This window comes from Episyrphus balteatus, chromosome 3, assembly GCF_945859705.1.
Source record: "Episyrphus balteatus chromosome 3, idEpiBalt1.1, whole genome shotgun sequence".
NCBI classification, from domain to species: Eukaryota; Metazoa; Arthropoda; class Insecta; order Diptera; family Syrphidae; genus Episyrphus; species Episyrphus balteatus.
In genome coordinates, this window is record NC_079136.1 from 108,120,153 (window position 1) to 108,147,922 (window position 27,770).

The 27,770-nt window shown below is 32.9% G+C and overlaps 1 protein-coding gene across 7 annotated transcripts in view; it reads left to right on the top strand.

The window, feature by feature from the left end:
• LOC129914491 (protein AF-10) overlaps positions 1–27,770 on the top strand; it is a 117,755-nt gene that overhangs the window by 76,614 nt on the left and 13,371 nt on the right. For all 7 annotated transcript variants that reach the window (XM_055993774.1, XM_055993775.1, XM_055993771.1 and 4 more), the window contains exons 7-8: positions 21,126–21,510; positions 21,578–21,902. In XM_055993774.1, coding sequence (XP_055849749.1) covers positions 21,126–21,510; positions 21,578–21,902 — 710 coding nt within the window. The remainder of the gene's footprint in view (positions 1–21,125; positions 21,511–21,577; positions 21,903–27,770) is intronic.

The following is a 27,770-nucleotide window of genomic DNA, read 5'->3' on the forward strand; positions in this document are numbered from 1 at the left end:
ATAGAGTTACTATCCCTTATAAAAGGTTTGAGATAGACATCCGAAAAAACCCGTTATCTTAAAAATTGTCCATTTTTCGACTTTCTGCCCATATCAGCTTTTGATCAAGAGCTTCAAGAGAACAACATACTAAAATTTCAGACAATTTCACCGAGGGCCACTTCCCATACGAAATGTGGGTGGTCCTTTCATGCTTTTATCCAAAGTGCACGATTTTGTTGCTAAGCCGCCTCACTATCACACATTACTTTTTTTTAAATAATTTCTCAAAAAAACGGAATCATAGGGATTTGATGATAGGTACCCAGGTTGTTCTTAATTGTCTCTTTACACAAACCGGTTTTGTAAACGATCATTTCCAAAGTACATAATAGATACCTACGTTTCCATTTTTTTTGTGTCTTTTTTTGCAACTGCTGTACAAAAACCTAAGGTGTTCACAAATTTCAATAAAAATCTACCTACCTACCAAGATAACAAATAATTAGAATAAGTTCAAATACAGCAAGACCTTCATTAGCAAAACTGAACTACCGATGTACATAGGTATCAACAATATAATGTCCATAACATTTATGTACGAGTATCTATCTACAGTAAAACCCGGATAAGTGCCTCTCGCTTAAGTGCCTAACCCGCATAAATACCTTTGTTTTTTTAGAACCAAAATTTTAAGGATTTTTTCATATAAAATTCATCTCTTAAGTACCTTTCGCTTAACTGCCTTCCCCGCTTAATTGCCTGGCTTTTCAAATACTTAAAGTTGAATTTACTTGCAAAAAATTCTTTTAAGTACACATTTGAAACAAGTTTGAACTGTAAGAAAAACTTCGTTTCCTAAACCGCTTTAAATTCAAAAATTCTACTAAAGGTAGAAATTAACTAGTTAGCTATTTTGAACTTTCAAAGTAATTTTGTTTTGTGAAGATTATGTTTTTAGTAATCAAACATATTTTTTTTTATTATTTAATAAATATAGAGATAAGTGCCTATGAGCACTTAACCGGGTTCTTGTAAGTACCTTACCCGCTTTAGTGCCTGTCAAAATAGTGCATTTAAGGTGAGGTACTTATCCGGGTTTTACTGTACTTAGCGTTTGTTTTGCCACAAAATCGTCAATTATTATTATAATTCATAAGTTTGTACCTACCTATACCCACAAAATTTCCTGTGTAAATCTACCTATCCAGGTGGTGTGCCAAATCAGAGAAAATACGTTTTATACCTATTTATTTATACCCCTTACCTTTTAAATGATATTCGTTTTCATATGAATGATTCATCTCTCATCTCATCAGTTCAAACAAAGTTACAATGTCACGTAACACTCCAAACATGTTTTCGTTTAACTCAGTTGCTTTTTCACCAAAAACGCATCATTTTCCACCTCACCTTTATTACATCGATTCGATTTAATCCTTACTCAATAGGCAACATCGCCGACCAGACCAGTCATCATTCGTTTGTCTATCAACGTACAATTTCTCCCAATTCCGTTGTTGTTTGAAAAAATAAAAATGTTTATATGTATGCACCTATTTGCTCTCCCTTGTGTTACCTTCTTCCCCTCTTCTGTTCTGTTTATGTTATTTACCCTTTCAATTTGAAATCGCCTGAGAGGAAATGGAGTTGTCGAGCTCAATGCAAAGTTTTTTTTGTTTAACTCAATTTGGCGGGTAATTTTCAGTCATTCGGCAATAGCATTTAAATGTTTCGGCTTTCCTTTAACTGTATAACTTGAGAAAAAAACTCAATTCAATTGTTTTCTAAATTCATCCCTTAATATTAAAAGGTGTCATCTGTGTGATTATGTGTGTGTGCGTGTGTGTCCGTTCAGGTTCACTACTCTATAATGCATTTGGTGCCTCTTTTTGCAAATTTTAAAGCAATAATAAAGCGTTTTCTTGTATGTGAACCCTGGTAGTGATAGTGATGTGCATCCCGGTTCCCGGAGCAGATATCCTTTTCGTTAAATGTTTGTGAGTATTACATTCAAACCGCCAGACGACAGACAAAGACAACGAATTGATTGCCTTTTTGCTTGGTGTATGTGAAGCTTACGTTAGTGTTGCCGCCTCTCAAATTTTCAAGTATTTAATTATGAAAAACAGTTAAAAGTATATTTTGTCTATTTGAACTTGAAAAAATTTGATTGACTCTATTCAACACTAACCAAATTACCAAAAGTACAGTTAAACTAATTATTGAACATCATATTTTTTCTAAGCCAACATGATTTAATTACCTTTTTTATGATGAAATAAAAAAAGTCTCTTAATATTTGTGTTTTTAGTATGACATTTTTACATATTTATTTATATAATATCTCTATGTGGTGGCGACAGGGCCTTAAAGCAAACAACAATATATCTCTCTCTCAAACTCCAAATTATGTACTTTTATGTTTATCTCTTGGGAATTATGTATGGGAACTGGGTAAGTTGTTTTTCTGATCAAATATATCGATTAAACATTTTAAGGGTCGACCATTATTAAGTTAATAAATTCGTAACAAAGTTAACAAAAAAAAAAAAAAACTGTATTTGTAAATGTATACCTACTGTATTGACATTGTATCTGTCAGGTTCATCATTGACTTCAACAAATTCGGAAATTTCCCTTCTTGTATGGATAAGCAATCATTTTTAATTACCAACAAAACTATGTATTTTAATAATCTGAGAAAGCATGCCACCTCTCGATCTAGAAGAAAAAATCTAGCATTTATTTCTGATTTAAGGCACCTACTCTATCTATCCTCCAATTCTCAATTTTATCCAAATAGAAATAAAAGTAAGCACATAGCATGGTATAAAAAAAGAAGGTATGGTCATTAGAAAAAACTCTGTATCGAGAACTGTCACAACTTAAAAATGGCGACTTAAGGTTTTGACAGCTGCCCATTGAAATTGTTGTTGTAAACAAATTTGTCTGAGCACATAGCACTAAGCACGAAATACTTCAAAATGTTTTACGATTTTTCGCAAAAAGAAATAGAATTGATATCTGACATTTTTAATCTGTATTTATAAGTACTGAGAGATTTCGCAAAACGATTTTAATCAAGTAGGTATACATATTTAAAAAAATTGACTGCGATTGCATCAAGGCGGCAATACAGATTTTGCATCTGTGTGTGCGGTATATGGTCGCTTGTTGATTTCTCGTTTTCTTTATCCACTGTGTTTCTTCACTAGATCTAGATTCCGGACCTCCGGCATAACATTAGTTGTCCATGTCCTATACACAAATTTTCAGTTTTCTACAATCGTCGTAGTCGATGCACGAAGTCGCTTCAGCGCGTCCTCTTTTAAAATAGTTTTTTTTTGTTATTTTTTTATTTTTACCATTCTTGTTCTTTTTTTGTCGTCGGCTTTTTTATGTTGAACTTTAGTTGCGCCGTATCATCCATATTCCGAGTGTGACGTCGTGGTTTTGTGTTGCGATGAATTCCGTCTGCATAGATGAAGATACACAAAATAATAAAATGGACGAGCGTTTGAAAATTTTTATTCGTGTTATCCTCGGTTGTTATTAAATGTTTGAAGCTATTAAAATAAAAGTGGAGCGTAAAAAATAGAATCAAATTTAATATAGTTGCTGCGTGCTGTGTCTTGCTTTTATCTGCTGTGATAGAAAGAGAAAAATATATTTTTTTCTATAAGTATTCTTGCATCGTCTCTGATAGTCTTTTGTTAAATCAAAATTAAGCGTAAATCCTCCCCCACAATGGATAGTGATAGTAACATGGAGCCACCTGAGCGTAATAATAATACTGAAGTACTAGAATACAAAGAACACAGAAAAAATAAAAAGAAAAAGCGCGAAAAACGTGAAAAAGATAAGGAAAAGAAATCGCACCATCATTATCATCATCATTGTTCTTCTGCCGCAGCTACTGCAGAAGTTGTTACTACTTCATTGGTAACCACAACAACAGCCACCACGGCAACATCATTTCCGCATAATTTGAAAATACGTTTTCTATTATCAGGGGTAAACAATTTTTCGAAAATATAATGTTTTAAACAATTTCTGTAGTAATTACAGTTGAAAATTATTTATAAATTAAAGTTCTTTCAGTGAATGCACTAGGAGCTAAAAAGAAAATTTTAAGGATCAGGTTTTCTGTGCTGAGTTAACTCAGAGGAAGTGAATCCTGCAAATGAATTTGACTCCAGTAAACTCGAAAAGTAATTTTGCATTAGAAAATGAATGCTTAAAAGCCTAAAAAACTCATAGGATTACATATAAAACAAATATGTTCAGCTAACAGAATTAAGTCTTCAAATTTGATAAGTTAACTAGGAGTTAATGTTAACCCTTCACTGAAAAAAAGTGAAAAATTAAACAGAAATTCGAAATGTTACTCGTATCGACAATTGAATAATTACAAATAGAAGTAGATACCCAGCCAAAGGTGCGTTCTTTTTCTAACAATAGTTAACTATCGTAAACCTTATGTCGTTCCTAAACTACGAAATAGTTACGATTTGTAACTATTTGACATATGAACATCGTTCCTAAACTTGTTTTGATGTGTCGACTCGTTTTGAAGTACGATTCGTTACTATTTCCAACTCACCTCCATGATATGAGTTGAACACTCATGAGCGTTTTTGATGTGTCAAAGTGGATGTTTTGTTTACAAAAACAGCTAAAAGATTTTTTTCTTTGGAAATAAGCGGAAAAAATGAATATAAAAACAGAGTTTTGTAATTTTTGTTATAATTAAATATTCTCAAAACAATTTTTTTTGTGGTTTGACAGTTTAACAATATCTAACAATAAATCGTTCCTAAATGATATGTAAAACCCAACAATTTCAAACAATAGGTGTGTATTTTTGTTTATCTATATAGATTTTGTGCAAAAAAACGACATCGAGATATTTGAAAACAAAACAATTTACGTGTTAAATACAACAAAAACTTTATCTGTATAGATTTTTGAAAAATCCAGTGTAAGAAATTGCTTGAGCAGTTTTTGAGAATTTTATAAAAAAATTAAAAAAATCGATTAACTTTTCCTTTTTTTTGTGGTTCAAGAATATTAAAAAAAAAAATATCTTGGAATGCAATATTACTAAGAATCATTATTAGTATAATTGTGCAAAATTAGAACAAAATATTATTATTATTTTCCTCACTGTTTAGAATCCTTTTTGGCATTTAAAAAAAATTCGTATGGCCTATTTCAACATTAAACAGGCTTTTAAAATTTTAAATTACGTTTTTTTGTATGGAACAAACGTCATTTTAGGATGTAAAAGCCTAATAAATATTTAAATTATTTGATCATACTACAAAGGTATCACAGTGTAAATTATTTGATAATTTTTCGTTTAAAATAGGGTTGCCACATACGAGCTCCAGTTTTAAAAGTGGTAATCCTATTTTTTCGTATTCTATATCAATTTATCTTTCATTCACCAATAACACCAATTCTAACCTTTATCCTTATGAGTTAAATAACTCGACTTTCACCTCTAAGGCTGTGTGTGCATTGGGGTAAATAGTTAACACCTTGTAAAATTTTTGACACTTTTGAGGTGAATAAAAAAATCTCAGCTGTTAAAAATTTATTGGGCTTTGGGACCTGGTTAAATTTGAGTTAAATTTTTTTGCAGATGCTTTTGTTTTGTTTTTATTTTATTAAAAAAGAGTTTTATGGCAGAAAAGAGGCAGAGAAAAATATTAAACAATAAGCCATACAGCTGAATTTTTTTTGTTCACCTCAATAGGTCAAAAATTTTACACGGTGTTAACTATTTAACGCAATTCACACACGACCTAAGACTATAATGAGCTTTACAAGTTTGTGAGAAAAACTTGTTGTTTACAAGAAAAAAATATAATGGTGAATCGGTAACTCTACAAACTTGTGGTTTTCAAAAGTTAGTTGTAATTTTTTTGTTCAGTAATCACAAATTTGTGAATTTCTTATGTATTTGTACTTCGTGAAACAGAATTCCATATAACTTGTACTTGTGATCTACAAGTTTAAATTTGTGCTTGTAACTTGTAGTTGGTGAAATAGGGCCCTGGTTGTTTGGTTTGTTATTTGTTATTTATCATGTTTGACGAGTTCCATTTATATTTTAAAATGTTCTGTAGCAATATGACAGAGTAGCTTATTTTAAGTTTAATTAAATTTAACGAAACTCACCGCGTATTTATAAGAAATATTAAATTTTATTTCTTCGCCCCGACGTTTCGAAGAACTTTCAAACTTCGTGGTCACGGGATTACACAAGACTACACAAGTTCAATTCAAGAAGAACCAAACCCGTCATCACCCACTGCAATAGAAAATGCACCAACAACTACGCACTGGTACAACTTGCGTGTGCGATCGAGAACAAACAACAACAATTAACAGCATCCATCAAACCCATTGTAATCCCGTGACCACGAAGTTTGAATGTTCTTCGAAACGTCGGGGCGAAGAAATAAAATTAAATATTTCTTATAAATACGCGGTGAGTTTCGTAAAATTTAATTAAACTTAAAATGATTGATACCCGCGAAAAGCATAACTTAAAATCTTATAGAGTAGCTTATGTGGACTGAAGAAATTTTTTAAAATTTAGTTTTCAATATTATTTTTTTAAAGTTTTAATTGAACTGAAATTTTTGTCTCAACATTTACTCGTGAATCAAAGCTAAATTCCTGTAATTTCGGTTTTATATATTAGGGTACCTTTACTTGCTCAATAGGGCAAGTATTGGATTCGTGTCAAAATAAAATTTCGAGATTTTAATCAACCATCGACCATCGATTTTCGTCGCTCCCATTTCAAAATTCGGTTGGAAATCGTCAAAAAAAAAATTACCTAAAAATTTGGAACTCGCTATGAGTTTAAGATTTCCCATACAAAATAGACGTATTTACGTTTCAGAGATTTTTAAAAAAATTTATACAGCTCAGCTGAATTTTATGGTAACTCAATGAATCAAAAAGCATATTATTCAGAATTTATCGGTCTATAAAAGTGTCATAGCCATAGGTGACTTTACTGTAACTTCCACCAGTGAGATAGGGCAGGTCATGAAAGCCATTTGTTCACGATTTTTTTTTATTCTTATTCCGGTGTTATTTTAGAAATGGGTAATTCTACAAAAATATATACATATATATACATATACATATTTCAATTATGTATATTCCTGTAAGACCTGGGCCCTATTGCACCAACCACTTTGCACTTTGCATTTTGCAACTTTTCTGCAAAGTAAAAGCGCAAAGTGTTGCACCAAAAATTAAAAGTTCCCCACTTTGTAATTTTTGATGTTATTTTTGCAAAGCAAAAAGTGCGGGCGTTGAACCAACTAAAAATGGAACTTTGCGTAGTTTGAAAATTTGCAAAGTAAAGCAATAAATAGTTTCAACTTTTTTTCGTTGTTAAAAAAGGTTGAAATCTTCTTTTTTTACTTAACCCTTTGTTGCCCGGAGCAATTTTTTTCTCAAAAAAATTAAAGAAACGTTGAAAAAACTTTAAATATTTCTTGAATATCGCACCAGAAAAAAATATATCCATTGCACTAGTAAATATCATTATATTAGTAAACTTCTGCGCTAGGTATTTGCTGACATATTTAATTGGGATAAAAAGTAAAAAAATAAAGTTTAAAAGGTGGTTTCTTATTGTAACCACCGGAAAACAAATGGTTAACCTACCGATAACAACACACTTTTTGGTTGCCCTAAAATTAAATAAAAAAAAATACTTTTAGGTATAATAACAATTATACAGGGTGTCCCAAAAGTTAACGTCGAAACGAAAAGGGTAGATAGGGTAGGTGGTGACAGTTATCAGAAAAATAATAAAAAAAATCGCAGCCATATATTTTGGGAGTTATGGGCATTTGAAAAAAAGTCGAAAAAATGGTCACCCTGTGACGGTTTTTCATGTGCCTTGACTACAAATCTTAATTTTTCTCATTTTTTTCTTTTGTTACGGAACCTTGAATAACCCTGCTATCAAATGCATTAAAAAATTTTAACTCAGCTGCATCAGTTTTAAAGAAAATATTACTTTTTTACCCAACTTAGTACTAAAAAATTTTACATGACTCTAATTCAATGAGCCGAAGTGTAAAAAAAATGCACTACGATGTTTCGGCAAGTTGCCTTAAAAGTTGGTGTGTTCAATTCTCTTTTCAAAATGGTTTAACATTGTTGGGAATATTTCATAAATAACCAAGATAAAATTTTTTTTCTTAAGAAATCCATATTATTTAAGTTTTTGTATTCTGAAAGGTTCTGAAAGGGTACAAATTTGAATAATATGGAAAATTTACCTCATAAAAAAGTCGGATTTCTTAGGAAAAAAAAATTTATCTCGGTTATTTATGAAATATTCCCAACAATGTTATACCATTTTAAAAAGAGAATTGAACACACCAACTTTTAAGGCAACTTGCCGAAACATCGTAGTGCATTTTTTTTACACTACGGCTCATTGAATTAGAGTCATGTAAAATTTTTTAGTACTAAGTTGGGTAAAAAAGTAATATTTTCTTTAAAACTGATGCAGCTGAGTTAAAATTTTTTAATGCATTTGATAGCAGGGTTATTCAAGGTTCCGTAACAAAAGAAAAAAATGAGAAAAATTAAGATTTGTAGTCACGGCACATGAAAAACAGTCACAGGATGACCATTTTTTCGACTTTTTTTCAAATGCCCATAACTCCCAAAATATATAGCTGCGATTTTTTTTATTATTTTTCTGATAACTGTCACCACCTACCCTATCTACCGTTTTCGTTTCGACGTTAACTTTTGGGACACCCTGTATATTTTTAATTGGTTGGCAATTCTAGAGGAAAACTTGTACAGGAAAACAATTGGTTTGAAAATTTAAATTTACAAATAAGTAGTTAAAGAAACCATATAAGACAAGTATTTAATCTAAAAAAAAACACTAAACAAAAAAATTTAAAAATAACAAAATTGCATGTACTCGAGTCTTTGAATATATTATTAATCAGTAGCGAAATGTTGAAATATTAGGTTTTTGTATGTTCCACTAGCACTTAATCTCCGTAGATTTTGAGGGAAATTATTCCAAAGGTGAATTGCATTAACCAAAAACTGTCGACTGTTGGCCAAAGATTGATATCTAGGTGGAACTATTGCATGGGTTCTTTGAGAGTTATTAAATTTAATTTTTGAAAACAGATAGTTTGGAGTTCTTGTTGAAATAATTTTTTGTAGAGCAAGTACTGTTCTAAATTTTAATAGAGCTATCAGTGAGCAACCATTTATTTGCTTAGCATAATTAGAAACATGGTCATATCGACTCAAATTGAAAACATATCTTGCGCAACTATTACACTGTGCAAGTCGAAATTCTTGACAGGCGCGCGAATAACTGTTTCGCCATATTTCGGACCCGAGAAATCCATTGGCATCATTAGTTTTTCGATTTATCGGTACGACTTCGAACAAAATTTTTTTTGAAAGTTTTTTCAATTATTTTGAGAATTTTCCACTGTTTTTAGTCATTTTTCAATCAAAAACATTGTTTATATTGCTAATAATTCTGCTCAAACGTTTTTTGCTACCAGTAGAAAGACATTGTAAACAATTTTGAACAATTTTTTTTGAAAGTTTAGTGATTTTTTTTTGAAAAAATTAAAAAAAAATCGAAATTTTTTACATTGTTATCGTTTTTTTCGCTGTTTTTGTTCTCTTTTGCACAAATACATAGCATGTTTTCCATTAAAAATTAATTTAACTGTTAATTTAGTGTTGGTTAAACTTTGACATACTATCGATAGCATCGATAACAAAAAAATATCGAGTATATCGATACTTCACAAAACTATCGATAGTTTCAATACTTCCAAATTATTATACCACAAGGCTACCGATACTATCGATAGTTTTTTCTTAAAACTATCGATACAATCGGCAATGGAAACTATCGATATCTACCAAACACTATGTTAATTCGTTGTTTACATCCAATGTCAAACGAAAACTTAACTTGTAGTTCAAATTGTGTTTAATTAATTTCAAAGCTATCGATAATATCGGTAGCCTTGTGGTAAAATAATTTGGAAGTATTGAAACTATCGATAGTTTTGTGAAGTATCGATATACTCGATATTTTTTTGTTATCGATGCTATCGATAGTATGTCAAAGTTTAACCAACACTAAATTAACAGTTAAATTAATTTTTAATGGAAAACATGCTATGTATTTGTGCAAAAGAGAACAAAAACAGCGAAAAAACGATAACAATGTAAAAAATTTCGATTTTTTTAAAAAAATTTCAAAAAAAATCACTAAACTTTCAAATAAATTGTTCAAAATTGGTTACAATATAGAAAGTAACGTTTGAGCAGAATTATTAGCAATATAAACATTGTTTTTGATTGAAAAATGACTAAAAACAGTAGAAAAATCTCAAAATAATTGAAAAAACTTTCAAAAAAAAATTTGCTCGAAGTCGTACCGATAAATCGAAAAACTAATGATGCCAATGGATTTCTCGGGTCCGAAATAGGGCGAAACAGTTAATCGCGCGCCTGTCTCAAAAATTTTTTTCAAAAAACTTGCACAGTGTTATAGGCGACATTTAACTTCGATAGTGATTCAGCATTAGTTTCGCGTCATCAGCGAAAAAATGAAATTCACTATTATTGATACACATAGACAGGTCATTTAAATATATCACAAATAAAAGGGGACCCAAAACGGATCCTTGTGGTACACCGTTAGGTACAATCATTAAATCTGACCTACTATTATTTTCAAAAACTGCCTGAGTTCGATTACCAAGATATGACGTCATGAGATTGCAGGCAGAGTTCTCAAAGGCAAATTGACTCCTTAGTTTATGAATTAAAATTGAATGGTTTACTGAGTCAAAAGCCTTTGAGAAATCCAGCAACACCAAGAATGCCATCAAATTGTTATCAAACCCTGAACGAATGTCATCACTTACTTTCATAAGTGCTGTAATGCAACTATGCTTGCATCTGAATCCCGATTGATAATTTGTATTAGCTTTTGTTCATCCAAAAAGACTTTGATCTGGTGGCTGATAATTTTTTCAAAAACCATGCTTAGAAAAGGCAGAATAGACACCTGGTCTATAATCGGTGTTATTAGGGGATTTGGATTTTGGAATAGGTAATATATTAGCACTTTTCCATTTGTTATTACAGTATTGTATATGTGAGTAATGTGTGAACCAATTAGAGGTAATAATATTTTTATGATATTTGGGTAAATTCCATCCAATCCAACAGCCTTTGACTTTATTGAGAGTATAGCCTGTCCAAAGCAAAATGCATCTACGCATTGTAATGAAAACGATCGTCCACTATACGTATTCAGAATTATGTCTGGTTCGAATTGAGGCTGTGATACAGAATATGATCCAACAAATTTTTGATTTAATTCATTCAGGTCCATATCAATGTTTTTGTTTAGTTTGTTGGAACTAATACCTGTTTCCCGTATGGGTTTTCAAAATCCCAAACTGGACATGTTTTCATTAAATTTACTATAATAGTATGTGCTTTTAGCTTTTCGAGTGAGAGATGTGACCTTATTTCGAGCTCGTTTAAACTCTTCATACATAAAAGGACAACAAAATCTTTTCCATCTATGAAAAAGTAAATCTCGTTCATTGATCTTATCTTTGATATATTGATTAAACCAAGGTATATCAGAGTTCCTTACTTTTTTGGTTTTTAAAGGGACATGTTTATCGAATAAATATTGAATGTTTCTATTTAAGATTTCAACTTATAAACTTACATCAGATGAATTGTATAGAGGTGACCAGTCAATATAAAGGCAATCATTGAATAGAGAACACACATTGACAGATAGAAAATGACGGAATTGTACATAAACCTCAGATTTAGGCAAAGGAAACACATTTAACACGAGTATTATCATATCATGATGTGAGAATCCTGGACAACTGATTTGGTCATAATGCGATATTAAATCCGTCTTTGGTACCAAAAAGACATCAATGAGTGAAGGAACTTTGTTTGGAATAAAATGAGTGGGATTGGAAGTGTTCAAAAACTTTAAACCTAATGATTCAATTGAATCTGAAAACTGTTTATTTTTATTGGCTAATATATTCATATTTAGGTCACCACTCACAATTATTTTGGAATAATCTGCACTAGTTTCTTCGAGAATATTTCTAATTTCAGAGTGGGATGTTACGTGAGGCGCTGAGTAGATAGTGCTCACCAATAGTTTATGAGCTCCAGATGAAACTTCAACAAATATAAACTCTGATTTGTCTGATTCATTTGAACGCTTTATGATCTTAATTTTAAAATATTCTTTAATAAACAGTCCTGCACCCCCGCCCCGTTTAGTATATCTATCACTTCTAAATAGCTTAAAACCTTTAATTTTAAATAACTCATCACTCATTTCTGGTTTTGTCCAAGTTTCTGAAACCCCAATTACATCCATGCAAACATTTTCCAACAAAATACGCATTTCATCTTTTTTGTTTACCATGCTTTGAGTATTAAGATGGCAGATACGTTATCCTATCTTGTTTTTACACACAATGTCAAAAAGAATTTTAGATTTGTCAATGCAATTTCCCAATGGCCGATAATTCCCTCCAAATGTATTATATTGCATTAATAAAATTTTGGCTTGACACTAATGTCGTTTTCGATTGGAATAACTCAAGGATTTACTCATTCTGAAATCCAATAAAACAGTTTAAATCACTTCCACTCAATTCTGAAATTTTTTATCTGTATTGGTGAATAATCAAATAAAAATTTTTTGCTTTTCTACTAGAAAATTTGGTTTGACGTTTACTTATTTAAATATTAGTGATTTTGAGTGAATTCTGTTTTGAAATCAAGAAGAGAATTTTTATTTTCAGAAGCGTTTTGTCTGTCATATTAGTGCGAATAAAACACTTTCAGAAGGCTTCTGAATGATTCCGGACGCTTCCGGAGAGCCAATCGAAAACGACATAAAATAAAGAGAGTAAACATCAAGTGAACCACACAATAATACAAAAACAAACGAATAAATTAGAACTTAGTTTAATGACAAACACAACAATGACTTTACAAAATGAGTACTGCAAGAGATATGAATGATAAAAAGAATTTAAAGAGAAATTATATAAAAAGAAGAAATTAATTCGTAACAATACAAGAAAAATTAGGTTAAAAAATATTGTTTTGGGTGTTCGCTGCTAACGATGTTCCATTTTCATTAATATTTATGTTGATTTTGTCCAGATCTTCCATGCAGGTAATTAATTTGGAATCTCCCCGCAGTGTTCGCACGAACACTTTTCCGTTTTTGGTATGAACAGATGATATTTTGAATTTAGTTTTCTTCATTTTCAAAGCATTCCGTTGCAAGAGAAAGTTGAACTTGGTGGCTCTCGTTTAAATATATTTTGGAATCAGATGGTATTGAAATATCACGAAGAGACAACGCAGAATTCGTTTCTTTAAATCTCTTGAAACAGCACTTCAGCAAGTTATTTTTTGCACGTGGTTCGACAAACTTTATTATTATTGTGCCGTCATACGAAGAATTTTGTTCCTTTGTTGGATGTTGTTTGAGTCTAAATATTGATTTGAGAGGTGGCGTATCAGTGTCAACTGCTTTGCACAAGTTGTCAAATACAACGTTGAGATTTTCTTCTTCTATGGAGGGCACACCAACCAAAACAGCATCAGAAGAAATTTGCATTCTTTCAAGGGAATCAATGCGCGCCCCCAGTTTGTTACAGTGTTGTTGTAGTTCAGCTCACAGTACACATAAAAAGGTAATATATTCCGAACTGACTTTGTTCGCCAGATTGTCAAAACATGACACTTTGGCGACCAATGTCAGCTACCGAATTCTTAATTGTTTAAAATACGCACGAAAAACGCACAAAAACCGATAAACCACGCACACCACTAATTTTTAAACAATTATTTACCATTTTCCGCGATGAAACACGAAGAAAATTTGTTATTTTTCAATTTATAATATTTTTAAATGACATTTTATAAATTAAAACAAAAACAAACTTCCTGTTTACTGCGATTGAAATATATAAAAATTAAAGGCCGACCTGACAGATTGGTGCCCATTTTTGACAAACAAATTTTGACAACGTTCGGAATATATTACCTTATTATATGTACTGTGGTTCAGCTAGCTTACCGATTGTAGATAACTCGATTGCACTCAATTTTTTAAGAATAAAGTGTTCGGTTGCTTTCAATACAGCTATTTCGCTGTTTATTTCTCTTCCAATAATGCAAAGCGCCGATCAATACGTGTCCACAAATCTCCCACATTCACAGTGTTTGTTCTTGGTGTTGTAATCGAATTTGTAAAACAAAAATTACTTCTTTGCAAATTTTGTTGCACCAACAACAAATTTGCAAAGCACAAAGTTACTTGTTTTTCAATTTTGTTTTTATTGAACTTGTTATTTACAACTGAATTAAAACTAACTTATGTCTAAGATTCATTGATAGATACAAAATTTTGTTGGCACAGAGGGGGCCTAACCTTATACAATGACTAAGTTATAAAATATATATTATACATATTATACATGGATAAACTTAATTTAAAGTCTGCTGACTAGGTTGTCCTCGGGGTGTTCAGACCCGGATGTCCAGTTGTGGGGTTGGTTGAGTTGGTTTGGTTGGCGTTAGCCATGGTAGTAAGCCGACTGGGTGTCGGCGTAAAAGTTAACTTCTTGGTTGTCCATTGAAATTATGTTCTCAGCCAGTATATCCAAAGCGCAAAGGTACCTAGGTTCCGGATGTCGTTGTTGGGCTGTCATTCTTCTCATCAGTTGATTGGGATTGTTGGCGATATTTCCTACCAGTACCTTCGCCGATTGCATTAGATACTTATCCAGTGGTATGATTTTTGCTTCCTCGTAGACTCGTAGAGTCGCTTGTTGCTATAGTATTTCTGCCGCTGTCGGTCAAAGATGAGTCCAGTGCAAATCCTCAGTATTTTTCTCTCGAACATTTGTAGTTCCTTCATGGATGGCCATTTCTCGTGTAAAGTTCGGGTTTATTAAATGATAATTTAAAATGAATCGCTTTGAATGACTTTTTGAAGATAAAGAGTATAGTAATAGGTACGTGAGTGATGTAAAATTAAGAATGAATTTTGAAATAAGGAATAATTAACTATTGGGATTATTTAATTATGGTTACTATGTGAAAAGAAGTTATTAGAATTTGTTGTGTTCTTGTTATAAATCATTTAGGAACAATTTGCTGTAAGATAATGATAAACTGTCAAACGATTTTTTTTTTTTTAGAATAATTCCAATTTCTGTATCTTAACCGAAAATCATGTTTTTATTCAAAATTAATTTTCTCCCATCATTTCCAAAATTCCATTTTAACTTAATTTTTCCGCTGATAAAAGTAATACAAATGTTTTAACTGTCTTGAAAACCAAACATCTTATTTCTTAGATCAATAACTCACTAAACTCGTATCATGGAAGTGAGTTGGGAAAAAATACGAATCGTGACTATTTGACACTTCAAAAGGAGTTTAGGAACCATTTCAAATAGTTAGAAATTGTAACTAAACAATAGACCATTTAGTTTGATAATATAGTGTAAATTCACAAACGCATCACTGCAGAGATGATTTGCGATCATTCCTATAGCACGTTCATAAACGCAAATAATTAGCATCACTTAAAATGTCGATCGTTCACTATTGCAGAGTTGGATAAACTGATACGCAAATATCAAACAAAAAAGCATCAAGAATTTTCTTGATAACTTGTTGATGCCGACGCGATTTATAGTAAAAATGAAGGAAAAGAACAATGAAAAGTATTTAATCAAATTCTAAATTGTTTATAAATGAATAAATTTGAAGAAATTTAGGGAATATTTTACCAGCACACAAATTAAACAACTAATAGAAACCAAATTTGAAAGTGTATATTGGGGGCAGAAAATCGAGGTCAGTATTGTGGAGGATTTGGTAGGTTTTTTTAAGTCACCTAAAAATGCTTACTATTTTAAAGTTTTTAGAATGACTATTAAACGCTTCAATCTCAAGTCAGTCAATTACATTTATTTAATTTCATTCTTATAGATTACAAAATCTGTTTCTAAAAGTTGCAATTTCAATGCATTAGTAAGAAAAATTAATGTTGCTTCAAAACTTCAATTATAAGTTCATCCAAATAACGTCATAAATTGACCAAAATTTGCAATTCTAACTGATGAACCTTGTGGTACCAAAACTCATTTTGGAGGAGAGGTCACTACAACTTTTAATTTCATTCCATCACTCCACTTTAAAAAAAAACTTCAGAACTTCAGATCTTTGAAATACCAATTTTAAGTTTTGAAATGACAAAAGCAACGAAAATTTCTGAAGACCATCAGAAAATCTTCGTAATGTTTTTTTTTATCAAAAACTAGAAATTAACCTTTTTTTCTTTTTTCATTTTTTTTCTCTGGAAAAAAAAAATTTTTTCTTCGTTTTGCTTCATTTTTATTCTTTGCAATTCTAGCAAAAAGTGGCCTCAATAGTTGTAATTTACCTACCTTAAATGTAGTTACCGTTTTGGAATTTTGAATCATTTTATCAGTTAAAAATAAAAATTCGAAATTTGGCAGGTTTTGTATAAATTGGTAGGATTTCTGGGGAATTTTGGTAGGAATTTTTTTCACCAGTGGCAACCGTGATTAAGAGATTATTCCCCCCGATATGGATAGCAGAATAGGGCTGTTAGTCTAAGAGCCAGCGACCTAAAGTTTGCAGGTAATTGCTTAGTATTCAGAGTCAAACCACATTATAGTCTTTGAGGAGTTATATAAGAAACCGCTGGTCTACCTGTCCGTAACTGGCGAACATGTATAAAATTTGTCATGAAGGTGCAAAAAATTACAAACTATTGTAGGTCACTGCTTAGTATTCACTCATATGCCACATGTTTAAGACATCCCCAGGTATGTTACTACAAAAAAAAGTTTTATATCATATTAATTTTGATATGAAAATTATTTCTGACATATTAAGCATAGATTAAGATAGTTTCCTGAAGAAAATTTCAAAATCGTGCAAAAATAAAACACTGTAATGTTGGCGTTGGTGAAAAAAAAGTAGTAGAAAAAGTAGAGAGTAGTTCTCTCAAAAACTAAAAAAGATTTTGACTCCTAGTTTTCTGTGTTTGACTAAAAATATATAAGAAAATTAAGAATTGAAAAAAAATTATAACTTAATTGGGTAAATTTTTGGGAATAAAAACTGTTTGAACTTTTTTAAAATTTTTTTTTTCAAAATTTTGTGTTTGAAGTTTTTTGTTTCAAAAACTATTCATCAAAAAACATTTATTTAAAAACCAGAAAATAGTATAACTTTTTACCTTTAAAAAAAGCTATTGTTAAGTTTTGTAAGTGTTGCCATTGTCTTTAAATAATTTTTTATTGATTTAAGGTCGATTTCTGAATTTTAAATTTTTTCACATTCAAGTGCTTGGCAGACCGTTTTTGCCACGGCTGACTAGACTTTTTTTTTGTAGTAACATACCTGGGGATGTCCTTAGACACATGGCATATGAGTGAATACTAAGCAATGTCCTACAATTGTTTGTAATTTTTTGCACCTTTTGACAAATTTTACACATGTTCGCCAGTTACGGACGGGCAGACCAGCGGTTTTTTATATAACTCGTCGAAGACTATAAGGTGACTCACATACGGGGAGTTGAAAAATGCATTTTTCCGATTTCTGAGTCGAGAATATAACCATATAGAGCCGATAGAGGGCGGCATTCCCCTTGCCTTGACGTTCCCGAAAATGGTAAAAAATCAGTTTTTGTAGTTGGAGGTATAACCAAAAGTATGATATGCCAAAAAATCAGGAAAAATAAAATAAAAATAACCTAAATTGTTTCCCCTTAAATACAACCATCTGATGGTTGCTCTTAAAAAATGATCACTACCTCTTGATACTAAATTAATAAGTCCCAGACGTTTTAAATACGACCTTTCCCCCACCAGACGTTTTAGAAGAGTCCCGAAATAGAGATTTTCATACAAAAGTCAGAATATTATTTTTGTCTTGATGTATAACCATCTGATGTAACTATTAAAAAATTATCACTACCTCTTGATACTAAATTTATAAGTCCCAGACGTTTTAACCACGGCCTTGCTTCTGAATTTTGTATGCAAATCGCTATTTCGGGACTTTTTAAGGACTTCTGGTGGTAATTTCCTTAAGAGTATCCATCAGATTGTTAAGGGGAAAACAATTATGCTTAACTCTTTTGACTTTTCTGAAAATGCATTTCAAGATTCCAATGACGTCTGGTAGGGTGAATGCCGCGAATAAAACGTCTGAGATCCAGAGTTTTGTAATCGTAGTATTTTTCCTAATTTTCTAATCACTTTTGGTTATACCTCCGACATCAAAAACTGATTTTTTTTTACCATTTTCGGGAACTTCAAGGCAAGGGCAAGTAGTTACGGAAACCACAGGTCCGCATCCTGGCACTGTTGATGTGGTGAAGTGCATTGTGCGTCTCATAGAGTCAATAGACGATATTAGTGTCAAATTAAAGGCAATCTTCTTCCCAAATTAAGAGGTTTTCCGGGTCCTAATGCAGCTTGTTTAAAGGTTAGAAGCGAGTTTCTGCATAAAGTCTTCTTTTTGGTATGTTTGTCGATGAGTTAGGCGCTCAACTGTTTGGTTGAAAAAAATGAAATACACGGTCTTGGGACCCCGCGCATATGCAGAAACTATTTGGTTGTCGGTTTGATCAACTAAACGATTTGTGTTTTATCACAAACTAAACGGTTGAGCCAAATCAGTTTTGTAGTTTGTGCCATACTGAATCGTATGTAACAGCGCGCACTTTCAACTAGATATTTGAGCAATTGTGAATTAGTGCAAGAGGGAACAAAAATGTAGTCAATATTTCCGACAGAAGAGATCCCCCATACATATCAATTATAGTGGTTTTCTCTTTCATCTGCCGATTGCGAGGATTAAATAGTTGAGCAGACCGAAAACAATTCTGTATCCTACAAAATTCAACCTACCTACACGCATTTTCAACTAAATAGTTTCTTGGTGATGTGTAGTGCAGCTTTTTGAAGAGTGACAAGTAAAGTAATATACCTTTAGCTTGTGAAGTTTTTCATGTGCGCGCTGCTCGTTCAACTGGTGATTAAACTATTTGGTTTTGACAAAGATGAATGTGCGCGACTATCCTTAAGGAATTTTTTTGCTATAAAATAAAAATTAAAGTCACTAACATTAAGATACAAAACGATATTTTTGAAAAATCTTGATAATTTCTGAAGAACGACCCAAATTACCTATATGCAAAAGTACGAATAATTTATGAAAAAGAATTATACCTTTGATTTGATACCAACAACAACAAAATTCCTTAACTCGTCGACCAACACACCAAAAAACAGGACTTGAGCAAAAAACTCATGTTTTTTTTTTTTTGTAATGAGCGCGCACTAAAGGGATTGGTCTACCCTTTATATGGTGAACACAGTACGAGTATTAAGAAAAATGGGAGGGGTTTGAAAGGAGATGCCGATGAAAATTAGTTTTGAAGTTCTGAGTTTTGAAATGCGTTCAACATTCAACGGACTGCATGACAAAACTGCCAGGCTTTGACCCAGAAGACCTCTGAATTTTGATAGCTGACAATATTACTTTTAATATGACAACAATATCGTTTTTAAGCTCTATGAGATACACAATGCGTTTAACAACACCAATCGTGCCAGGATCCGGATAGGAACCCTGTGGTTTTCGTAACTACTAATGGCCCGTCCGTAAACCGACTTTACAGACAACATCTTTTTTAAAAATATGTTGCTTAACTCCGTATGATAGATTCATGGTTGATAAACCATGGGAGGAAACATGGAGTAGTACTATGAATTCGTTTAAGTTGAAAATTGAATAGGGTTGCTTTTTCAAGTACAGTCGCTGTTAAAGATGGGATTCGCTTGATAAGTTTGTGGTCCATTGCTCTTTTAATGTGATTGTCTATAATCGAGGTTCTGGAGAACATGAGCCTGACAAATACTCTTAATGTGACTGTTTCTCTTCGCCCCTCGATATTTGGAACTCCTTCTTCAACTATGAAATATATTCTTGATATAGGTATCGTTGGAAAATAAAAGATTTTTATATTTCTACCAAAAACTAATTATTGATTGGTTATTCCAAAAAGCATGTACATATTCGGCCCTAGCGAGGTAATCCGTCGGAGTTTTTGTGGCGGAATAAATAATTAAAATGTGAGTAATAAAGAAAAAAAAAGTATTTTAATAAATGTTTGTTATTTATTATGGAAAAAACGAAAAAAGCAAAAGTATCTAAAAAGATCACCAAAAATTGTGGCTGTATTGGGAAAATCTGCCGAATCAGTTAAATTGAATTAGACCACGACAAAGGGATGTTGGTGAATGAAAAAGGATCGTGACTAATTTTTTTTTTTTTCACAAATAAATTTTCTTTCACTTTTTAGATTTTCCCTTTTTTCTTGAATTTTGTTTGCTCTTATTTGTTTGGACTCGGCCTCCAAAAATAACGCGACACTTGCCATGGACCTAAGAATAAGAAGCACAGGAATGGGTGTATATCACTTTTATAGTGTAGGATAGCGTGGAAAAAAAACTGTCAAAAATAAATCCAACGCTGTCATTCGAGCCATTCTGGTCTGTGATAGAATTAAAACCAAAGTGTAATTCAATTTCAAAAATTGTTTTCTGGTAGAATTAAGTCATAAAAATAACAAAACTTGTTAAAATAAAGGTGTCCTTTTTTCTTGGATTTTTTCAATCCACAGCTGTCAAATTGAAAATCTCACAAACAGGGGTGTTTTTATTTTTGTTTGGTGATGGCACGGCGTTGCATTCCATTTGTTATTTTTTTTCTCACTAGCGCAAGTTTAATGTGAAAAAGAGTATATAAATTGATTTGTAGATCAAAACATTAAGCTTTTTTTAAGTTTTCTATCCAGAAATATGTTTGAAAATTTTTACTTACATAAGTACTTTTACACTTTTAAAAGTCTTTCTTTAGCATGGTATCTAATTTGTAATCCTGTTTTTTTTTTTTTTTAGCAAAGAACAGAATTGAGTCCTCCAACCCATCAATCCACAGAACCTAGTATTCCGAATGTTAGCCCTAAACATTTACCATCGACAAAAAATCACTCACATTCCAGTGGTTCTGCATCACAGACTCAGAATGTTCCACCAGTTGAATCGTCAATAAGCTCCTCGACAAATCCTTCGTCGTCATCTTCAGGAAGTCATAAAACTGCAAAAGAACGAGATGAACGTGTGCGTTCTTCATCACCATTTACCTCAACGGTTAGCAGTGTTGGAGGAACAACCGTTACTGCTGGAAATACTACAGCTGGTGCGGCGCCTAGTTTGTATGTATCAGTACCGCTTTCAACAGCTAACGTACCTGGGCTTAATTTACCTACAACAACCACAGCAGGTAACATCTATAGAGATAATAAGTTGATACAGCATTTCAACTTTTTCATATTAACTTGCTTATACAGATCACCCTACACCGTCACAGTCGACACGTGCTGCTACGCAACAGCAGCAACAATCAACAGTAACAGAGCGTCAGTCTCCTCGAATACATCATCAAATATCAGCATCGCCAGTGATATCAGAACAAGGCAGTTTCTCATCTTCTCTGCCATCGCCGGTTAATGCTGCCGTTTTACAAAGTGGGAAATCACCATCGCCCAGTATAACTGGCGGAAATCTAACTGCAACAACAACAGAAACTGGAAATTTAAAAATAAGCTTTGAGAAACAAAATTCACGAGTAGCTCAATTGCAAGAGCAAGAATCAGCGCCGGGGCGTAGATCAAGGTTAGTTTACAAAATCAGAACAAATAGAAAATTTGTTTGCATGCCGTTGAATTGTTGCTTGTTTACATTTTAACTAATTATGGCTTTTTATTTTTTCATTGTTTTTATAAATTTTTAATACATAATAGTTATGTTCATTGTTTTTATATTTTTTAAGCATGCACGCTATTATACTTTTTTAAATCTTATAGTCTAGTACGCAGACCGCGCTAAAATTTATCTTCCATACATATTTTCTCCAAAGATAAAGTTAAGCGACGATTTTTAACCAGATAGCACGCACTTTTGCAAATTGTCTCCACTCAATTTAGGTTGCGAAATAATGCTTGGCGAATAACAGATAAATTTGGAAATTATTTGTGGCCAATAGAAAGAAAAGGAACAAAAAAATGAGATAGTAAAAAGGGTTTTCTGCGCTGTAAAAAATACTTATTTATGTTTTACCAAAGCTTTATGGAATGTTTTCTTTTGGAAAGCAAAAGTAATCATTTGTTCCCTTAATTATGAAAGTGGACTAAGTCACTCCCAAAAATGGCATCAAAAATCTAGCCTAAAAATAACTACACAGCCCCACAAAAAATATAAAAGTTTTGACCTGGGGTTGTGGCTAAGTTTTTCATATAGTTTTTGGGTCGCTGAAATCGAATCCGAAGTCCGTTTTGCTCCATCACGTCAAGTTTTCGAGATAACCTCATAAAATGTCACGAAAACAAAAAAAAAATTTCTCTGATCTGGATGTGCGAATATGTTAATCATATAGTTTTTGGATTGCTGAATCCAGATTCGAAGTCAATTTCGCCCTATCACGTCAGGCTTCTGAGATATCCTCAAAAAAATGTCAAAACCAAAAAAAACAAAAGTTTTTATCTGGGGTTGCGACTAAATTTTTCTTATAGTTTTTGGGTCGCTGAAACCGAATCCGAATTCTATTTTGGCGTATCACGTCAGGTTTTTGAAATATCCTCAAAAAATGTCTAAACTAAAAAAAAAGTTCTTATCTGATATTTTTTGAGGATATCTCAGAAACCTGACGTGATACGGCAAAATAGAGTTCGAATTCGGTTTAAGCAACCCAAAAACTATATGAAGAATCTAGACGCAACCCCAGATAAGAAATTTTGTTTTTTTTTTTTTTTGGTTTTGACATTTTTTTGAGGATATCTCAGAAACCTGACGTGATAGGGCGAAATTGACTTCGAATCTGGATTCAGCGATCCAAAAACTATATGAATAACATATTCGCACATCCAGATCAAAGAAAAAATTTTTTTGTTTTCGTGACATTTTAAGAGGTTATCTCGAAAACCTGACGTGATGGAGCAAAACGGACTTCGGATTCGGTTTCAGCGACCCAAAAACTATATGAAAAACTTAGTCGCAACCCCAGGTCAGAACTTTTATTTTTTTTTTTGTGTGACTTTCATAATCATGGGCACATTTAACTTTCAGTAACAAAACCTACAACAAGTTTCTTGTTGAATCAATTTTATGAAAAATAAAAGAAAAACAAAATTCTTTTAAGTTCGAGAAAATTGAATGTATGCAAATAGATATAAATGAAACTGTCAGTTGTAGACATTTCTATGTATCTCTCATTATGTATCTCTCATATTTTTAAATTTATCTTGGCTTTTGGCAAACGCGTATAGAGATAAAAATTGTCGAGATAAGATTTAGTTTAGCACGATTTGGGTTCTAGGCTTATTCCAAAAATGTAATGCCCTTACGTTCGTATTTTTACGTCAAACACGAGCACATTTGTAAAAATTAAAGATTCTCAGCTTGAATGCAGAACGGAATGACGTTAAACTTTTCCAATTTTTAGTTTGGACACGTATTAAGTGGATAGTTTCCAAAAATATGCGTTAGTGAAAGAAAAAATTATGTATTGTAGCAAATATGTATAACAATTGGAAATAATAGTAGATTGTATTCTTATTCACTTGTTCACTGATTTCTATAAATTCTTACCAACGCGTCTCCGTATATCCTACTATATTCCCATTTTCATCACGGTAGGAATCTATTTTGTCTCGATATCCTTGATATGTCGTAGCATCTCTCGATAGACTTTACCGCTTGTTTTTCGTGTTGTCTCTTCTTCCGTTTTAAAACTCGGCGTTCTTCTCCTCTTTTGGATGTAGATATCATGGGCTTCTCTCTCAGCAGTTCTAGTTCTTGCTACGGCATGGATTTATTGGTCCGTCCTTGGCTGCATCATGGGGTCGCCTACATGCTACATCCTTCGTCGAACAAGTGGTTTCGGTTTTGTCGTTTGGTGCATCAGTTGCGGTACTTCTAATGGCCCCTTGGTATTGAACCCACTAATCTTCTTCAACATTTAGAGATGGGTCATCTGAGATATAACAAAAGAGGCGGTAAGCAAAAATTATGGTGTTATCATTTGTTTGAAGCCTTTTGACGTCATTATACCCATTAGTTTTCTACGTTAGGATCTGTTGGTGAGTCCTCTAAAAGATAACGAGAACCATTTTCAGTTAAAGATCTGTCAGTATCCTGCGCTTAACACTACATCATTCATCAGCATCACTTGCGCAGTCAGCATCGCAAAACGCAGATATTGCTATCCCCACTGCTGGTATAAAATAATTTCATGTCGGCTGTTCCCTTGGGGTAGATAAGATACCGTTAAATATGTTTAGCTGTCGCCCAGTGTGGTTTCCCAGAATTTTGATTGTATCGACTGACGGCTGACAGCAAAGCTGTTATCAGGACGTGAAACTTGAGTCGCATTCTGCTACGAACAACTTGTTGGTAAAGCTTATCATTCATTTCAGCGCATTCAGTTTCGCTCTGCGGATCACTGGATCCATTATATTCAAACGATTAAAAATTTCATTGATATATTGTTCTTGATTTAATGAAATGACAACATCAATCAAAATTTAATTGATATAAATTAAAAACCAAATTTTAGAACTTGGTACACTTTTACATCTCAGTACTCAGAACTTGGCTCTATTTCTAACAGTCATGTTTTTGTTGAGATTTTATAATATCCGCTATTATCAACTTTCGATTTTGACACACCGACTGGTGTGTCGACTGGCTTGCCATGAAATTTCGCAATCTTATTTACTTGAGCAAAAATTTAAAAGAGCTGAAAATTAAACTTAAATATCGTGAGAAACGATTTTAAAATAAAAAAAAAGCGTTAGTTGAGGCGGTAACAAGGCTTTTGCATACCTATGAACTGTTTTCATTAAAGCCATTTGACAGCAACATAAAAAAAACCGTTCGCTCAGTTCGCATTGAAGAAATGCACTAACTTCGTCCATCTGATCGATATCCAGGTTATATTTTGCGGCCATTGCAAGTAGAAATTGGACCGAGGTACATACATATGTATGTATATCGTACTACAGAGGAAAGAGTAAGTTTCCTCGTAATCTATTCCATGCTTTTGTGCACAACCTTTGATAACAAATCGAGCTTTGAATCGCAAAATTTTCTTTATAGAATCCTTGAAAACCCACTTGAAATCGATGGTCCTCTTCCTGAGCTGAATGTCAGTCAACACCCAAGTCTGATTTTAAATTAGTGAGTCGTATTCTTCTTTCATTGTTGCTTTCCAAAATTTCGAAACGCTTCGGTTCAACACCTTTTGAACTGTTAATGGATCGTAGATTTTAGTTATCTTAGCTTGAAAAGCAAATTATCCATCCGGACAGGCGATAGCCTTTGGTGTCTTCACAGTAGCAAGAATACACAACGTTTTGACCTCAGATCGAACTTTTTTCGACAAATTTTCGGGGTGTGTACCACTGGCAAAACCAAACGCACAAAGCGACTAAGGTGAGGAACTTTTCCAGAAAACGTGTGTTCGGGAGTCAAACCAGATGTTGATTGACAAGGTAACGTGTTGACAGCATACACAGCAGTAGATACAGCTTCCGCCTAAAATCTCTTGTCCAGCGTCAAACAACATGCAGCGTACACTCTCGATGACATTCCGATTGCTTCTCTCTGCCAAACCTTTCTGTTGTAGAGTATTATGGTGTAGTCATTTGATATCGTATACCATTTTCCTTTAGTAAGTTGTCAAATGATCCATTGCAAAATTCGGTGCCGTTGTCAGTACATATAATTTTTATTTTCTTGTTAATCTGTCTTTCGATCAAATTCTTGAATTCGACAAATCTTTGAAAAGCTTTTGACTTCAGTTTCAAAAAATAGACATACACTTTCTTGTAAAGTCATCCACTAGAACCATTATAAATCGTGCACCACCATGAGAAACGCCATCAATAGAACCACAGAGATCACAATAAATTATTTCAAGGACTTCTATCGGTCGAGTCCCTTTTTCCTTGAATGGCATTCTGGTTTGATTTGAGACATTTTTTCTGAATAGCTACTTGTAACTTGAAACCACCAATGCCCCTCACAGACAGACAAATTTTTTGGCACAGACTATTTCCCTTCAAACTGGTTTTAGTTTACCAAAGAACGCAACAGATCCTGCTTGATAAATCTAGCATTTTGGAGCAATTTTGTCTGGATAGCATCTGCAGTGTTAGGAGTTACTGAGCTCTCGACCCCCATCATCATCGGGCGATACTAGTCAAACAATCCAACAAGCAACAAAGTACATCGCTTACATCTTTCGCCAAAGATTTAAATTTGTGGGCAGTTTGTACTATATTCGTGACGTATGATTCAACGTTATCACTTTCCTCCAGAAGTGTTCATATTAAACTTAAAAGTCCAACTTGTCGCGTTAGTTCAGAATCTTTAAAAGTTCGATTTAAATTGTTTCATGCTTCTTTCGCAGACTGCACATGGACAACATTGATCGGCTCGGTCAATAAGATTATTTTTTCTCGGGACTTTGTCACTTTCTTAGCATCTGGTGTTGCATTAACTTAGGTTAGGTTACATAGAAATGGCTGTCCGGAAAACGACTGACTAATTAAACCAGTTGGAGCTTTTAATGAAGCGGTGAAGGTTGAAGATGTCAGTATTAATGGTAATCTTGAACCTTCACCGCTTTAACTTAGGGTTACCATTCGTCCCGACACGTAGGGACATGTACCGTTATCAACAGCGGTGTCCCGACGATCTACTTAATGTCCCGACACATTCCAATTAGTCTAAGAGCCCACAGCAAATTTTGAGAGTGGAGGTATAACCAAAATGTGAGTATGCAGTCTTAAAGCCTTATGCGTTCTAATATTGAATTCAAAAGTCTGGCAGCTTTAAATCGTGGCCTTATATTGTTTTCAGGGGGTGGTTTGTTTTCAGGGGGTTGAGTTTTCCAATTCATATAAGTAGGCTAAATTCATCACAGCTACTGATGCTCTGTCGTTTCTCCTAAGCCAGAAGACATTAATCTTGACGATGCGACTAATAGAACTCAAGATATAAGCTTTTTAAGCGGCTTTGTTTTGGAGACTTTTTTGTTTAATTTTTTGTTTGTTATTTTGAATTTAAAACTCTCCAAGAAGAAAGCTGATATGGTTGTAAAAAAAAAGTTTATATCTTAATTTCTATTTGTCGTATCACCGAGATTGAGGTATTCAGGCTTAGGGGAAATGACAGAGCATCATTCCTTATATTCAGAATGTGAATTTTTGCTTACTTAGCCTACTCACATTAATAGGAAAACTCGCGTTTTTTTACCCCCCGAAAAACATATAAAGCCGCGATTTAAAGCTGCCAGACTTTCAAATTCGTTATTAGAACGCATAAGACAATAAAACTGCATACTCACATTTTGGTTATACCTCCACACCCAAAATTTGCTGTGAGCTCTCGGTCTAAATAGCTTAAATTTTTTTTGTGAAATATATCTGCGAAGTCATGATAATCAAAAAACAAGATATGTTCGATAGGTTTTTGAAGTTC